This window comes from Danio rerio, chromosome 5 (genome assembly GCF_052040795.2).
Source record: "Danio rerio strain M-AB ecotype USA chromosome 5, GRCz13ab, whole genome shotgun sequence".
NCBI classification, from domain to species: Eukaryota; Metazoa; Chordata; class Actinopteri; order Cypriniformes; family Danionidae; genus Danio; species Danio rerio.
In genome coordinates this window covers 27,105,812-27,124,813 of record NC_141025.1, presented here as the reverse complement: position 1 = coordinate 27,124,813, position 19,002 = coordinate 27,105,812, and the positions used below count along the sequence as shown (strand labels likewise).

Below are 19,002 nucleotides of genomic sequence, written 5' to 3'. Positions count from 1 at the left end.
GCCCCCAGAATATTTTCTAAGGGGTGGCCAGAAGAAGCCACAGCAAATCTTGGGGTGGCACACAAAAATAATGAATTCAGTGTAATGTTATATTTTTGTTTCTGGTAAATGAAATAATGTGGTTTTAATTGATTTAATTAATTACTCTTGAAATAATGCAGCAAGTACAGGTGTAAACCAATTAAAAATAAATCTTTAGTTTAAAAACACTTTTCCAATATATATTAATATCTTTTCAGTTATTTTTCACAAACATTTGTTGTACAGCATACAGTATATGCCATGTCTAAAATTAAGGAAGATTAATGAATTAATTATATTTAAAACAAACAAATACAACTGTAACACACAATAATAACTGTACACACACACACACACACACAAACACACACACACACACACGCACACACACACACGCACGCGCGCGTGTTTTGAGCCACAACATTATTAATACAGCTTCTTTTATTGATGTACCTTAAGGTAAATATTAAATTGCCATTGCTGTCTAGTGAAGGTGTGTGTGTGTGTGTGCTGTCAATGATGATCGGGGAGGGGGAGGGGCAGTGAATCAGCTATGAACAGTGGCACCAATCAATCCACAATAATTTAGTGGCTGCTATTTATTTATTGAAATGTTGTGAATTTACGTAAGTACACTTAAATTAATAAAATCAACAGCAAAATCATATTGGGGTGGCCACAGGGTTGGCAAGAGTTTTACACGGCCACCCCTTGGGGGCGCCCATGCACACCAGACGTGCACATTCGCATGCTATTGAAAATAAAACTATTCCGATGGCACACTGTGGTGATGCATCCGAAATATGAACAGTGTCATGAGTCGTGGCTGGGCGCCGGTGTGTGTGCACTGATAAAAACCTATGTTTAATATTCTAAAATGCATGGCGCTGCGTGGCACGACGCTTTTGCGTCGGCGCTTCTGGTGTGCGACCTGCTAAGTGAATTTCATTCTGAAGGGCTTATCTCTATGCCCTAATCTGAAACTTTACACTCATCTACTTGTGAGGTGTGCATTTTTGGTTTGTTTTCTGTTTTTAGATATTTTAATGTTTTATTTATTTTGAATGTTTTATTTTGAATGATTCAATTTTACTGTCACTTTAAATTGCTTTTATATCTGTATCTTTTTTTATGTAAATCGCTTTGAGAATTAAGTTTTAAAGGCACTATATAAAATAAATTCTTATTATTATTATTAATCCTTCGGATTAGGGATGAGCCCTTCTGATATGTGTGTAGTATGTAACACCAAACAGCTTCCCTGCACAAAGAATCATTTCCCGACGTGTCCAGCAGTTGTATTTTTCAAAATCATTCAATCTCTTCAAAGTGGCCAGTTTTGATTACTTCGTTTTGGAATGCTACTTCAATATGGCGGCCATGATTTTTTTTTACTCTGAAGTGCCCTTCGGAGAGTGATATATAGCGTGTATAATGCACACAAGTCACTGGGTGTCATCAACAGTTGCCTTTGTTTATTGTGAACATGCACCCTCTAATGCCGAATATTGAATAATAAAGGTGTTTGTTAATATGATCCTCATTTGCTTGTTGAGTTTTCAAGATAGAAACACAATTAATCTTCATAGTAGGTTTAAGTAATGTTTTTAATGTTATCATTTCAAAAGCTTATTCAACTTAATGTGAGTTTTTGTACCTATATTTTAAAACATTCATTCATTCATTTTCTTTTCAGCTTAGTCCCTTTATTAATCAAGGGTCACCACAGCAAACTGAACCTACAACTTATCCAGCATATGTTTTACACAGCGGATGTCCTTCAAGCTGCAACCCAGTACTGGAAAACACCCATACAGTCTCATTCACACACATACACAACAGACAATTTAAGCTTCCCCAATTCTCCTATACAGTATGTCTTTGGACTTGTGGGGGAAACTGGAGCACCAAGGAAACCCACAAAAACACAGTGAGAACATGCAAACTGACCCAACCGAGGCTCGAACCAGCGATCTTCCTGCTGTGAAAAATAGAAAAATAATTGCACCTTTTTTGTTGTAATAGAATCTGATATTTACAGTGTTTATTTAAATGAAACGACTAATAACGCATAATGTAGCTTTAAAACTGAGTAAAAAGCAAGTGGAGAATTACATAACAACATTATGGCCCACTAGAATAAAATCCAGATTACTAATAAACCGTAATCTGCATCCCCATCTGTGAGGATGTTGTGGTTGCATAAGCTATATGTTTTTTTGAGGACTAGTGAAACAAACATACCTTTCCCTGTGAATTAGAGATTGTTTTCATGCGCCCACAGGCACGCATGAGCACAAACATCTACTGTATATGCTTTTGGATGAGCTTTTTACAGCACAGTGTATAGTACATTAATATTATCACAGTGGTTCATATGAGTAACATGTTAACCTTTGAGAAATAACACAATCCAACTGAAAACGTTTACAATAGGAACAATCACTGTTCGTTTTCCAAAAGAGCTTGTAACATTCTGACCTCGGTTATTGCATCTTCCCCAACCTATAATAATTCTTCAGCTAGCTCAATCAAATTTCAACCTATTATGGCCATTGACAGCTACCAGGCCCCCCTCTTAATGATCTTATAGAAAAGTTATTCAAATAACCTTTTTCAATATGAAACCATTAAGAACCAGTTGTACAATGCAAGAATGTATTTCATTCTATAAGCTATGAGTAACCCCTGCAGAAGGTGTAACATTTAATTTTTCATTGGTAATATTACACCAATAATATATAATACACATACTGACAATAATGTCAGTGGATAATCCTTTTCATGCAGTGTTGCCAGGTTGGTAATGTGACTAATTTCTGAAATAATCCTCAGAAAGATTATTTCTGTATACCTTGTATCGTAGCACCATCTACTGGCAAACTAATTTCCATGAATAAAGACTGAAATATCGAATAAAAATAATCTGGCATTTCAGTACAATTACAAAGTAATAGCAGGGAATTTACAATATTTTACAGTTTATGGACTTTTTTTACTCAAAGACTCCCCATATTCCAGCACAATAATAAATATCCCTATATTTATTTCTGCTGTTATAAGGCTGCTTCTTTTTTTAATCAACAGAAACAATGAAGATTAGTTTATTAAAAAAAATATTTAAAATGATAGTAAATGACAATATTAATTTAATCCACAAAGTACAAAATACAGAGCTGTTTGAGAAGATCTAGCCTATACTGTATGTGCCAAATGTGTTCAAACAATGGTTCGGTTACATTTTAAAATAAATCTTAATACCCAGTTGCTTAGTTTGTTTATATTGTTTCCCATATTTGGGTTAAAATGTTAAAACAAATTATAAAGTGTAGTAGTTTGAAATGAACGATTTATTAGTTTTATAATTATTAATATGATTAGGACTGTTAAAATTAATTTATTCATTTTCTTCTCGGCTTTATTAATCTGGGGTCGCCACAGCGGAATGAACCGCCAACTTATCTAGCATAAGTTTTGCGCAGCGGATGCCCTTCCATTTGCAACTCATGTCTGGGAAACATCCATACACTCATCATACACACTCATACACTACTGACAGTTTAGCTTACCCAATTCACCTGTAGCGCAAGTCTTTGGACTGTGGAGGAAACCGGAGCACCCAGAGGAAACCCACGTGAACGCGGAGAGAACATGCAAACTCTACACAGAAACGCCAAATGACCCAGCTGAGGCTCGAACCAGCGACCTTCTTGCTTTGAGGTGACAGCACTACGTACTGCGCCACTGCGTCACCAACTGCTATAGTTATTAATAATAATAATACTGTGATGCATGTATATCTGTCTCATTATAAAAATTGTTAAGGCAAAAGAGTAAAAATACCAAATATTATGCATATTTAGATTTTCTAAACCTTGTTTTTAAAAGTATGAACTTAATTGAAAAATTGAAAGCTGTTTTACTCCCTGACCCTTTAATAGTAATTTTAGACTAGTCAGATTTTCTGGAGACTCTCAACCGAAATGTACGATAACCTAAAACAGTTATCCTTTGTTTCTACAAGAAAAATGTTAGGCCTCTTTTTTTGACTGTTTTCTTGGACTCATCTCCACTTTACATTTGAAAAGAGTTAGATATACCACTTCTGGGAACCCTACAAAATTTGATAAAATCCAGTCTTTAAAAAAAAAAAAAAAAAAGATTAATATTATTGTTGGATTTCTGAAGATTTGTACGTTTTTTTCTCTCTCTTTACATCTATTGCTGTGTCTTTTTGCAGGCAGATACAGTGCTTAGCATAGTTAAGTACACCCCATTTTGAAAATCAATATTTTGATCCATTTCTCAGTGAGTATAGGCAATGTATTTTGGTGGATTTAAAAAAAAGCATATTTATTAAACAGATATATTTATTAAATAATATTTTAGTCACCAAACATATTTAGAAAATGAAAAATAATGCAATTAAATTCAAGCAAAATATTGGGGAAAAAACAACAGCCCACAAAATTTCAACATTTTATATGTTGAATACACTTATATATGCTGAGCACTGTATGTCTTGTATGTCACAATTTACCCTTGTTTCATGCTTAATTTTACATTTTGCACAGATTATTGTTACATGATGGGTTTGTTTGTTCCTTGTTTTTTTGTGTCTACAAAAACTATAATAAAAATATATTAAAAAGAACTAAGCAAAAAATTTATTGAGCTTTAATTTTGTGCTAGATTTTGAGCCTGTTATGCTGAGATGAAATGGGAATCAATAGTTAGAAAAAACAAGTACAGAACATTGCCAATTCATACACTAAAATGGTATGATTTTCAAATTGGTCCCATACAGTTTTATTACGGTTACTGTCCAGGGTCCTGAACTCACTAGCTCGGTGCGGTATTGGGCAGGTGATAAAGCGCGCGGCCCATCTTAACACACGAGAACGGAGTCAAGGTTGATCAAGTCCTGGAGATAAAAGACAAAAATCTTTGTTTCCGCTCATTAGATAATAAACTCTATCCGGTATCCCTGATAACGATAATAGATTCGACATCATCCCACACAGAATGTCTCCATGTCGAGGTCGTCCACCCGCCCACAGTGAGTGCTGTGTTTGTGTGTGCGTGTGTGTGTGTGTGTGCGTGTGTGTGTGTGTGTTGCTCAGGGTGGAGCAGACATCTCTGATGGCGTTGAGTGGGGCGGAATCCGCGGTACTGCTCGCGTCTCCAGACTCGTTTCTCCCGGAAGTGGGTGGTTAAGTCGCCACTCGGTCACTGCTGGCTAACGAGCGATCGCTGGGATGAAGGAGAGTCGGGGACATTCTTGGGGCTGACAGATATCCGACGACACAGTTGTGAGATTTCATTTTTAACCAGTTAGTTGCGGTATATCCGCAGAAATCCACCACAAACGCTCGCAAAAAAGGCTCAGACACCCCGCCGCCAAGATGATGGAAGAAATTGACAGATTTCAAGTGCCGACTGAGGCGGAGATGCAGCCTTTTGTAAGTTAAACTAACGTTAGATTGACTCTTTAACGACCGATTAAAACGCAAATGTTGTATGTTTTCTGTTTGAATAACGATTCGATGCGCGAATTGTAGCTCAATAATATCAACAACCAACGACTCGACTGGATTATTTCGGGCTTCTCGTGTTGCGTCATCATAGACCGTTATGTTTTATATAAACAATAGCAAATATCTTATCTTATTTCCTGTGAGAGCTCGATGATGTCGCTCGTGTTTTTGCTAGCTAATGTAACGTGAAGGATGCTACAGTGATGCTGCGCACTGAGACTGCTTGTCTCCCTGCATCGAAAACAACATCCGCTTCATTTTTGTAACGATAACGTCAACTCAGCTTGTCCGTTTACTTCTCTTTGTTTCTAACGTAATTCTGTCTGTAACATTCATTTGAAAAATATAAACATTGCGTAATGTTTCTCCAATCTCGTAAAGGCCTTCGCCGTCTTGGACTGCTACATCATGCAGAATACGTGCTGTGGTACCTGAATGATGTCCATACCCACCACCCATCCCAAATTCATCAATAATTCTCAAGAAAATAGCCGGCTCTGTTTAAGGGGACGTGCATATAGTCCAAATTTAACCCATGACCCATACAGCAGATATGTCTTCTAGATGCTTCTGGTGTGGGTTTGCTCCAAAAGCCAGATATTACATTGGATATGAAGTGGAGACCTGAACTGTTTATTATACTGACATGAACAAAATGTCCCAATGATCTAAAATTCAAATACTATTAATAATAGCTTAATAATAATACATTAAAGTCTTGACAAAATATGGCAAAAGTATAAAAGAGCCTGAAAGGTAAATTGACAATGTTATGTAATGTAATGTTATCCATGCAAAAACTTATTTTGGATGGATGTGAACCCATTCTTGCTTGGTATAGCTAGCTTGGTGCATTATATACTACTGTACAATCATTAATATTATATAATAATTATATAATATAATAATGTTATATATTACATTATATTTGTATTAAATAAATGATAGACACTACAATGTACAGAGTGTTACACATAAAATATTTATTTTCTCCATTTTTATTATATGAGAAAAGGAAGGAAGGTCATGACATGTTTAAGGGTAACACACTTTTTTGTGCTCTGCATTTAACCCATTCAAGTGCATACACACAGCAGTGAATACACATACTAATAAGCTTGTGCTTCATCTCACTCCATTTTCGACCATGCTGAAATGTATTTTGTTAATGATATTTTGTATGATATTTCTGTTAGAAAATGAATAAATCAAATCAAATCAAAAATCATACCACATACACTGTGAACACACACCCAGAGCAGCGAGCAAGCATTGTTTCGGTAGCATTTGCTCATATAAAGTTCTTGTATAAGGTTTAAATTGCTCATTTTTTTGATTCCTTACTTATTTGAAATTGGCAAATTGCATTTTTCGATTCTGATTTTGTGTTTCCTTTCACATGAATCCCAAAGTGTAGAATAAGCTGACAGAAATCAAACAGTAGAAATGAAGTGATGTTTTACACGTCCTCATTGATGAGAGCAAAGCTGAAGAATGTACATCACAGAACAATGACTTAATCAATAAAAGTCCTGACAGTTCTCCCTTTTTTCCTGCTCTTTTCCTTCAGGATCCAGCATCATCGACTACATCAGAGGCAGACTCAGACACCAGAGAGAGTGAACCTGCCACGCTCAACTACAAACCCTCTCCTCTCCATATGAAGATAGGTGAGTTGTGGGTTAGCCTATACTCAGAATACTAATGTGATTGTGTAATTATTTGTATATAATATGATTAAATTATGAATACGTCTTACTTTTTTTTTCTCTGTACAGACAAACAGAGAGAGCTGGTAAGGAAAGGATCACTGAAAAATGGAAATGCTGGAAGCCCTGTCAATCAACAACCTAAGAAAAATAATGTGATGGCTAGAACAAGGTACAAACAAGACAAATGATGGATATCTAAGAATAAAAGAATCATTTTTAAATTTAAAAAAGGCAAGGCACATTTGTTCACTCGTATGTCATTCCAAATCCATCATACCCTCATTGTAAACAATGTTTACAATTCTAAAAGAGGAAGTGCGATTTTGCAGCGCATCTAGTGTGCAACCCCCTTACCACTTTATAATAAAAGAGGTCAAATAAAATATATAATTTACAGCCAAGCCCAAACTTATTCATTCCCCTGGGGTATGGATAATTTCAGGCTTAACTGTATATATGGAAAAAAAAAAACACGACTTGAATTAACATTTAAACACTGATCAGCTATCATTGCTAACATGTAAGCCAGCATGTTTTGAGTGAATAAGACTTTCTATGAAGGACAAGACATCTCTCATATTTTATATTTGATTTGGTTATATTATTTAAATATTATCTTAATCTGTATTGGGCGACGCAGTGGCGCAGTGGGTAGCACGTTCGCCTCACAGCAAGAACGTTCGAACCTCGGCTCAGGTGGTGTTTCTGTGTGAAGTTTGCATGTTCTCCCTGTGTTCGCGTGGGTTTCCTCCGGGTGCTCCGGTTTCCCCCACAGTCCAAAAACATGCGGTACAGGTGAATTGGGTAGGCTAAATTGTCTGCAGTGTATGTGTGTGTGTGAATGAGTGTATGTGAATGTTTCCCAGAGATGGGTTGCGGCTGGAAGGGCATCCGCTGTGTAAAAAACTTGCTGGATAAGTTGGCGGTTCAATCCGCTGTGGCGACCCCAGATTATTAAAGGGACTAAGCCGACAAAAAAATGAATGAATAATCTGTATTCCCAAACTTGAACGAAAGTTTTTTGGGTTTGCCATAAAACTGGACATGGGTTTGAACTGTCATGAAAGTGAGTAAACGATGACAATATTGATTTAAGGGCAAACTAAATAAAAACAACAGTATTATATAATCATTTAAATCTACAATTTGACCCAAATTAAATAAGTGTTTACCTGTCTCGCTTTTCCTACAATAAAGTAAATTCCTTTGGCAATTGACCAATTAGGCTACAACCCAAAATTAAAAAAGTAGTGATTTCTAATTTTACTTTGACTTGTATTTCCATATAGACAATAAAATCTAAAACACGTCTTTAAATTTTGGTTCTTGCAACACGTTTCCACTGTGTAATGGTCCATCCCAGATGCCTCCGAGCCCAGAGATGTCGACGGCGCTTCTGGACACTGTTAACATAGGGCTTTTTTTTTGGCACAGTACAGTTTAACTGCCATCTGTGGATGTAACTATGTGTTGTGGTACTTGACAAAAGTTTGCCAAAGTATTCCTGAGCCCATGTGGTGATATCACTAATACAGGGCTCGAAATTGTGACCATTTTGGTTGCATATGCGCCCGAAATTTAATATGCCACCTAATAATATATTTGGGAGTATTTGTGCGACTGCACATAATGGTTGTAGTGCGACCTGTTTTTTTTTTTTTTCTAAAAACATGCTAAATCGGTCTTCCCTGCTGTTATATTGCTTCTTATTAGCTGTTAATCACTCAAGACTTTCCGCTGTCAGATGACAGGGAGCTTTTGTGACTGCGGGTAATGCAAACGGCTGAAGAGTGAAAAGTACACTGAATCTCGATGCGTTGCATTCACTGCTTGTTCAGCGCAAATGTCCGCTAAAATGTAAAATCTAACACTGGACACGCATTGCTAAAGAAGATCGCCTTTACTAAGTTTAAATTGATGCGGCTTGTAACAAAGAACGGTATTGCGCCAGTGGTCATCGGGAGAATCTTGCTTGGCCCCCCTCATATATTGGGTCGGCTGACTCGCCAGACTGAGCATTAAAATAACATAAACCGAAACCAAAACTTTAAAAAGTAAAACTTTTTTTCCTTTTTTTTTTGTCCGTTCTTTCTTGACATGAATATTATTTTTCTATTTAATTACTGATGACTGCTTTGCAGCTTTCAGCCTTGAATTAAATTATTTATTATAGGCTTTTGTTTGTTTTGTAGCAGAAATATTATTTATTAAATTGACATGCATATAAAAACAAAAGTGTAAAATAAACATTTCTTACTGCAATGCTTTATTTGTGTTTGAGGCAAACCATACATGTATTTTTCATAAAGTAACAGCAGCACTTTTTATAGCAGATAACTCACACTCAAGCACATTCAAGGCAGCATGATAATAAGAAATGCAATTCATTTTTAGTATTAATGACATCATCGTCATCATTAATATTTTATAATTATTGCACAAATATTAAGTCATCACAGCATTAGTTAGATAGTTGTTTCTGGTTTTTGTTAGTCCTCATTGATGTTGTTTTCAAATACAATAAATCCCTTAATATAACATTTACATCGATGCTCATTCATTTTTGGTGGGTGCTCCAAAAATTTTTTCTGGTGCTCCTACATTTTTTTCTGCTGCTCCTAAATATTTAAAGTTGGGAGCACCGGTGCTACCAAGCAAAAAGTTAATTTCGAGCCCTGCTAATAGATGAATGACAATTCTTGGTGCAGTGCCACCTGAGAGATCGAGATCACTGTAGTTCAGCTTAAGCTTGCGCCCTTGTCCTTCACACACTGAAATTCCTCCAGATTCCTTAAATCTTTCAATTATGTTCTGCAATGTTGAAGGTGAAATATCCAAATGTCTTTTCTATCTTGCTTTAAGAAACTTTGTTATTAAAAAATGTTGGTAAACCGGCAATCCTTTGCCCATCTTTGCCTCAAAAGGACTACCTTTCATGCTGCTATATCTTTCTTAGATGCTGCTTTTGTACCAATTCATGATTACAATCACCTGTTGGCATAACATATTTCAAATCACACCATTTAACCAATTTACCTGATTACTAGTCCTAAATTGCTCCTTCCACAACTTTTATTGAAATTTGTTGCAGGTCTAAATGACAGAAAATGATGTATATTTACAAATTAAATGAAGTTGACCAGACAAAACATGAAATATTTTGTGTTCATATTGTCTGCAATGAAATCCAAGTCAAATTTAGAAGTCACCACTTTCCTTTTTATTTGTGTTTTCCATACTGTCCCAACCTTTTCTGATTTGGTTTTGTATGATAGCACATGATAATATCTAATTTCAATAGATTTGTACATTTTTACTAGACATTCAATAGAAAAATCTTCTTTTAATAAAAGAAAATGTGTTTACTATTTAGTTACAGGCAAATTGTTAACACTCTTTAATTCTCTATCCATCCAGGCTAGTGGTTCCAAATAAAGGCTATTCTTCTTTAGACCAGAGTCCAGATGAGAAACCTTTAGTTGCTCTAGACACAGACAGGTAAGCTCTTCACTCATCCTGCACTCATTTATTTATGTCCCCATCGGCTCTGGATCTCAAACTAGCTGTCTTCACTTTCACAGCGATGACGACTTTGACATGTCTAGATATTCCTCGTCAGGATACTCGTCAGCCGAGGTGAGGTCTCTAAGGGAACAGGTACCTATGAACTCTGGTTAATGTCCTAAGCCCCCCATACCACAAGCATCATGACACTGGATGTCCTGCTCAAAAATCACCCCAGTCCTTTAAGCTCTGGATTCACTTTTATCTAAAAATGTTAGTTCATCCCAAAATGAAAGTTCTCCTCATATTACTTATATTTGATTTAGTTCTGGACCTGTAAGGAATTACTTGGGAACCGAAATGTAGATATTTGAGCTAAATCTGTCCCTGTATTAAAGTCTATTCACCCTTAAGTCTTCACAGAGAAATCAAAAACTAAATCCATATGAACTGAGTGGTTTAATCCAAATCTTCTGAAACAAAATCTCTTTAGATGGTGAATATATTTTATTCAAGTAAACAATGTTTATAAGACTTTATTAGTTAATCAAAATGTAATAATTTGCATATCAGTTGTCATGTTAAATTACTGATAACCAAAGAGGAGTATTTATGTCATGACATGACAACTCTCTGAGAGATTTCTTATGATAATGAATACATATTATATGGCAATGTTTATGAGTTTGCTGCTACAGACTTGCTACTGCCATTATATTCCCAGACATAATGTCTAAAAAATACACACTGCTGCTATAAATATAACATACAATTGAAGTCAGAATTATTAGCCCCCCTGAATTATAAGCCCCCTGTTTATTTTCCCCTAATTTCTGTTTAATGGAGAGAAGATTTTTTTTTCAACACATTTCTAAACATAATAGTTTGAACAACTCATCTCTAATAACTGATTTATTTCATCTTTGCCATGATGACAGTAAATCATATTTTACTAGATATTTTTCAAGACTTCACAGCTTCTTTACAGCTTAAAGTGACATTTAAAGGCTTAACTAGGTTAATTAGGTAACTAGGCAGGTTAGGGTAATTAGGTATGTTAATGTGCAACAATAGCAACAATGAGCCACAGCCATATTACCCTACAGCCCAAGACCGGTTACTCACTGAAGCTAAGCAGGGCTGAGCCTGGTTAGTACCTGGATGGGAGACCACTAGGGAACACCAGGTTGCTGTTGGAAGTGGTGTTAGTGAGGCCAGCAGGGGGCGCTCAACCTGAGGTCTATGTGAGTCCTAATGCCCCAGTAAAAGTGAAGGGGACACTATACTGTCAGTGGGCGCTGTCTTTCGGATGAGACGTTAAGCCGAGGTCCTGACTTTCTGTGGTCATTAAAAATCCCATGGCACTTCTCGTGAAAGAGAAGGGTTGTAACCTGTGTCCTGGCCAAAGTCCCTCTATCAGCCCATACGATCATGGCCTCCCAATCATCCCCTTCCACCGAATTGGCTCTATCACTGTCTCTCCACTCCACCAATAGCTGGTGTGTGGTGAGCACACTGGCGCCGTTGTCCTGTAGCTGCCGTCGCATCATCCAAGTGGATGCTGCACGCTGGTGGTGGTGTAAAGAGTCCCCCCCTCATGATTGTGAAGCGCTTTGGGTGTATGGCCATACACGATAATTGCGCTATATAAATACACATTACATTAGTTTGTTCTGTAGACTATCAAAAAAATAAATAAATAAATAAATAAATAAATATTATATTATATATTATATTAAAAACGATAATAAAGGCTTTTATTCTAGCTGAAATAAAAACAAAAAAGGCTTTTTCCAGAAGAAAAAATATTATCAGACATAGTGAAAATTTTCTTGCTCTGTTAAACATCATTTAGAAAATATAAAAAAATAATAATAATAAAAAAACATTCAAAAGGGGACTAATAATTCTGACTTCAACTGCACCTGTGACCCCCAACAAAGCGGGAGAGCATGAAGACAACACAAGCTAATTAAAGTTGATTATTGTATAAACAACTGTTGCATAAGCAAACATGCATATATATCTGCACAAACCGACTAAGACAGGACAAATGAACACCCCACAAAACGAGCACATCTATCGCCAAAATGCATGTCATATGTGAAAGCAAAGCTGCATGTTTTACTATCTATGTGTGCCTGGGCTACCTTGCGGTATGGCTAAACTATAGTGAACTAGACTATGTATGCCTAGGCTACCTTGCTGATGGGCTTAATGCTAGTGTTAGTGTACTAGACCATGTGCACCTTGGCTAATTTGCAGACCAGCTTAAATTTAGTGAACTAGACAATGTGACTTTGGGCTCACTTAATGTGAACACTCTTCGGCACTCCCAAAGTGAAGTACCAAACATTAAAATAAAAAAAAACAAAACAAAATCAAATTAACAATGCGAAGAGCAAACTAAATTATTCGGAAACTAAACTTCATAACAATGACTAATGACTAAATTATAAATAATGACTCATTCAAGACGTTCAAAGGAACCGAGATGGTAGAAACAGATCCTGAATCCTGCCTCACTTCACAAACATACAAGCCACAAGAATCACAGAGCAGTCCTTCACAGCTTCAAATGATGTAACGCTCTTAACTGCATGATCGATAAGGAAGTGTTTTAGGTTTCCAAAATAAGACAAGACCCAAGACTGCGTTCAGCCCCTGACGTCACACACTAGCTGCAAATACTGCACAACAGCATTCATTCAAAAGACGATGAGTTGGTAATCATTGAAGCGGCATGCTGCCAGACACATTTACCATAGCTAATGGAACATTACTCTTGAAATGGCTGAACGAGTCAAATGTTTAAGCAGCAAGTAAGACATCAGTATCAAAAACCAAACACTGTTTTATAAACCGTTGCTTATATTATTTTAACACACACGAAAGTTAAATACATGGAGCTTCATATGAAACATATAAATGCTCTTTTAAATCATTAAGCAGGCCACAGCACATGGATAAATGTAAAAGGTTATCTTTTCTTACCTTTTGGATGTTCTTTGTGGATGATCCGTCTAGCAGATTGCTAAACCAAACAACACTAAGGTGTTTAAATGTTGAGGAGCAAGCTCATTGGCTGCTGAGCATCCAATCACATGTGGCTTGCAGTTGGAAAGGGCCTATCAGCCTGTGCGGCCAATAGAGCTTCATGAAAGAATTTTGTATCATTGCTACCTGTCATAGATACAGTATATACATTAGATGTCGCCTACCCTGTTGTTGTCCATTGGAAGGAATGCGTCAATAGAGCCGCCATTTTAGTACAGGGTAGCGCTCCTTTGAAATGAATGCGGGACCAAGCTGCAGTGGAAGACTGTGGCCATCTAGAGCCAGAGAATTACACATGTATACATATATCTATGATCGGGAGTTTTCCTGGAGGTCAGTATGCTAAATTATTTTTATAAATTACGAAAATTATATTTTACATCACTTTTCTACATTGATGGATAAGTGATAGCACAGGCATTCCTGACAAAAAGCTTGTGTTTGTGTGTATGAAATGTACTATCTACCCTCCTTGTTAGATTTGACCTAATTGGTGTCCTGAAACGCCTCCTCTACTGCTTTCACTTCTCATACTGACGGGGGGAACGATTCATTTGTGAACTCCTTCACTAGCCGACAATAATACAAGTTTTTGGCAGCACAGCATCTCGTTGTCATATTTCTTTTCGATTGTTTGCTGATTTTATTCAACAAAACTAGCATAAGCTGAGTATTTAGTGTGAGTTGGTGCTACTTTGCCTTATGGTGAATGCAGTAAGTGACTGTATTATCATCAATAACATTACCTGTATAGAACAAAAGTTCATAACATTCAAAAATGTAAAAAACTCAACCTTACCTATGTAATGTTCTGCCTCTGTGCTTTGTTTTCTTTGTTTGCTCGTTACTACACCAGTAGACAGCGCTAAAGTCCAGCATTTTCACGTAGTAACACTGTCTTGTCTAGTGCGGTTGAATGACACTTATCTTGGGAGCACTGTACCAATATGGCGGCACTATTGACGCATGCTCAGGGTCCCTATGCGATATCTAGTGTATATATCTATGGCTACCTGTCAGTGAGAAAATAGCTATGTTTCCATCCACCTATTTTTATGTAAATTTTGCTGATGCCCATAAAAAACAGTTGATGGAAATGGCAAGATGTGCATCAATTTTGAAAACACTAATAAAAAACGTATGCTCATAAATGAGTAAAGCCGCCTTTCCACTGCCCACGACATTTGGACATGACTGTCGGAATACGCCCCCTTGTGGCAGTCGCACAGAATTTTCAGTTCTGACTCGCACCATGGGAGAGAAGCTGTTCTGACAGTGTCCGAAATAAAGGAGTGCAAAAGCAAGAGCCTTTATTTCTGTGCGTTTACCATGGTTGAATGAATAAATAAATGAATGAATACTAGAAACTCATGAACCGCAAAAAATATTGGAGGGAATGTGGAGATAACATAAAAATATGTATTTTTATTTCTTTATTACTTACATTTATGAACCGAAATTTAGTTATTTTTCTGATTCAAAAAATAACCAAATAAACTAGTATTTCTCATCCTGCGTGCACGGACCTGCTTGGACAACACTATAATGCATCGAATCCGGTCGGCCGGTCGCATACGGTCTTGCCGCAGGAGTTCAAATATTTCAACAGATGCGCAGCTCAAATCGAATCCGAATTTTCCGCATACAGAGATGATCGGAACTCCACACAGCTCCCGCACTACTCTCCATTGGAAATGGATGACTTCCGGTCTGTCGCTTGTCACTTGTCGTGTGCAGTGGAAAGGAGGCTTAAGACTTTTTATTCGATAAGAAAAGATTTTGTTCTCTTTGACTCATTGGATGGAAACGTTGCTTTATTCACATGTCTATTATGCAATTTTCCAGTTTTGTGCATAAATTGAATTCGTATTTTTAGATGGCAACACTTTTACTTCTGATGAACAAGATGACATCACATTTTAATATTTCATTGGGTTAAGAAAGCGTCTGAGTTTGCGATATATTTGCCCTACTGCAAAACATTTGCTCCATCTAGATGTGTTAGCAGGTGTGATTGAGCTTTTATTTATGTTGATATATAAATCACAACAGCTTAAATTAAATCTGTTCATCATTTAAAAGGTAAACATATCTCTTCAGAAGACTTGGATTGAGCTTCTTGGTTTGAGTTTTGGGAGGGTTTTATTTACAGCAACATCTATAAGATTTGATAAAAAAGATCTTAAAATCAGTTTGAAAGATAAACAACATGAGAATTTTCATTTCAGGGTGAACTATCCCTTTAAATTTTTCATTATTTTCCTATAAAGGTCACCACTGCTCATCTGTTGTTGCTGTGAGTCATTTCCATGCTGTTGTTCTTGTGTCGTTGAATCATTAAACCAATAAACGTCCTATTGAACCAACCCTGTCGTCTTATTAATCTATCAAATTACCACTGGCAGGAAAAAAAGAAAAAAAATCTCATTAATTGATCTGCTTTATAAGCGGTGGTTACTGCCTCACATGTTGTTGGTTGTTTCCTGCAGCAGATAAACCAGGATCTGAACATCCAGCTGCTGAAAGACGGATACAGGCTGGATGAGATTCCCGATGATGAAGACCTGGACCTTATACCGCCCAAATCCGTCAACTCCACCTGCATGTGCTGCCAGGCCACCTCCTCCACCGCTTGTCAAATCCAGTAAATCCCTTTCATAACCACAGATAACACATCTAATCAATATTACAGAAGGAAATGTACAGTAAACATTATAATGAGCAGGAACATGTGAACACACACACACACACACGCACACACATTAACTCTTAACATATGATTATTATTGGTTGCTTCCTCCTATGGCAGGATATGCACTGTTTGCTAATGCGCTAGGAGAATCTGCTCACTTTCACCTCCTAGCCAGCATTGTGTTATACTGTACAAGTGAACGTAGAACAAATAAAGCATTCAAGTTGCTTTAATTGTGAATTAAAAAAAAAACTACTCGATGTTCCAGAGAGTTTGAAATAGCTTATCCACTGGATTCTCTGCTTTTATGTTGCACTCATCGCATTAACGTCGTCCTTATGGTAAGATTTGATTTTCGTACGGGTTCTGGTTGGATGTTTGTTGTTCGTGGCTGCTATTGAGGCTAAATTTGGGTCTGTTTCTGTTGAACATTTCTTGCATGTTGGTGCATTGGTACTGCAGCGCTAACGTTAGCCTTGTCTGGCATGCACCTGGACATCACACTCTTTGTTTGGTTTACTCTCTCACCTGTGTGGATTTTGTTGAATCATGTTCGAAACGCCACTTGATATGACATGTGAGAGAAAAGAGTATACACAGAAACCCATCATTTGGAGTTTTATTTAGCGAGGCTGTTGTTATATTGGTCAGACTTTACAAAAAGGTTTCATTAGCTAATGCTAGTTGATGTATTTATCAACATGAGCTAAGAGAGAACAATACTTGTACAGCATTTGTTAATCATAGTTTAACGTTTACTAATGCAGTATTAATTAACATTAACATTGATGAATGCTGTAATAAATGTATTGTTCGTTGTTTGTTCGTGTTGTAAACACATTAAGTAGTACAAGTAATGTGCATATATATAGCGCATTTGTGTATGACCATACACCCAAAGCGCTTCACGATCATGGAGGGGGGGTGGGGGGTCTCTCCACACCACCACCACTGTGCAGCATCTGGAGAGGGAGACCGGAGAGACAGTGATAGAGCCAATTCGATGGATGGGGATGATTGGGAGGCCATGATGAGTATTTGGTCAGGACACCAGGATTACACCCCTACTCTTTATAACAGAGGTGTCCAAACTCAGTCCTTTACGAGAAGTGCCATGGGATTTGAAATGACCACAGAAAGTCACGACCTCCGTTTTAACGTCTCATCCGATAGACGGCGCTCACTGAAAGTACAGTGTCCCCTTTACTATACCGGGGACAGACTGCAGGTTGAGTGACCCCTGCTGGCCTCACTAACACCACTTACAAAAGCAACCTAGTTTTCCCATATGGTCTCCAATCCAGGTACTAACCAGGCTCAGCCCTGCTTAGCTTCAGTGAGTTGGGCTGCAGGGTGAAATGGGTATGGCATACAACCTTATTGTAAAGTGTTACTATTATTTTCACAGTAAGCTATCACTAAAGATGATAAATCTCTTACATAAAGACGTTTCTGTTTTTCATAGGTCAATCAATGGGTACGATTTAATCGCTGTTTTGACATTTTGAGGATACTCTTCTGTTTCCTAGACACAGACATGTTGTATAATTAATGCACTTGTTAGCTTTCTTACAATAAGTATTGTTTAATTAAGAATAAATAACACACGAGTAGGCACCAAAGAATGTTGTTGGAATCATTTTACACTGTGCGAAAAAGTCATTTCTAATTTATATCTGATGATCACTGCATTTCACTGGAAATCAGTTCATTATGGGCTGTTTAAATTATAAGCACTGTTTTCTTTTAGCCTTTAAAACTCAACTAAGAATGTTAACGTTGCTAATATGTTCAAATTCCCTGGCCTATCTTTGCATCTATTATTATCAATGAGGAAACTGCATTGTTTGTTTACACACTATATTGTTTTCCAAATCTTCCCCTTTCGTTCAGCTTTAAAAGCCATTTTCTGTGTTCTCTTTACACGCTACACACCATCCTGATCAAGCTGTATCTCAAAAGGCAAGCGATTCTCATTTTAGCTGCTCATGTTCACTTTTTGGTCTGTTTGAACTTTGACTAAAATGTGTAATGATGACCTGATGTATTCAATTCAAAGCGTATTCAAAGGTGAGCATTTGTTGGACAAAAGCTGTGTTTTTATGTTATGACTATGTGAGGAAGTCCATTTATGTATTAACAATGTTGTTATCGGTTTCAGTGATATCAATAAAAGCAGATCTGAATTACACTTTTCTTTGTTTTAATTTACCCTTTATGTACATCATTTACAGTTGTAGGGAAACCCAGACTGTGATTGTTACAGAAATGACAGGGATGTAAAAGTACAGATTATTTATGTACAAAGGTAGTGGCTCACAGTTTATATACAGATAGAGCATTGACATTATGCTACTGAGAAGACTTTTGTAAACCACTCAGTATCTTAACTACAGTCTGCAATCTAAGACACGAGTGCTAAACCTCACAACAGAAGGCACAGATTCAGCATTTCACAATGACTGTGTGTCGTGAATTC

At 37.0% G+C, this 19,002-nt stretch overlaps 1 protein-coding gene and 1 long non-coding RNA gene across 7 annotated transcripts in view; both read left to right on the top strand.

Annotated features, from left to right (window-relative positions):
• The window catches only part of LOC147843983 (uncharacterized), a 49,620-nt gene that overhangs the window by 25,725 nt on the left and 4,893 nt on the right, over nt 1–19,002 (top strand). The gene's annotated exons all lie outside the window — the stretch shown is intronic.
• fam219ab (family with sequence similarity 219 member Ab) lies at nt 5,263–18,714 on the top strand. Of its 6 annotated transcripts, none has more exons than XR_015490251.1 (7): nt 5,263–5,483; nt 7,129–7,228; nt 7,337–7,439; nt 10,688–10,768; nt 10,852–10,906; nt 16,324–17,699; nt 17,855–18,714. XR_015490251.1 is itself a non-coding variant. In XM_087251958.1 (6 exons), exons 1-6 carry the CDS (start codon nt 5,427–5,429, stop codon nt 16,477–16,479), a joined length of 552 nt encoding a protein of 183 aa, XP_087108084.1. In that variant the 5' UTR covers nt 5,263–5,426; the 3' UTR covers nt 16,480–18,714.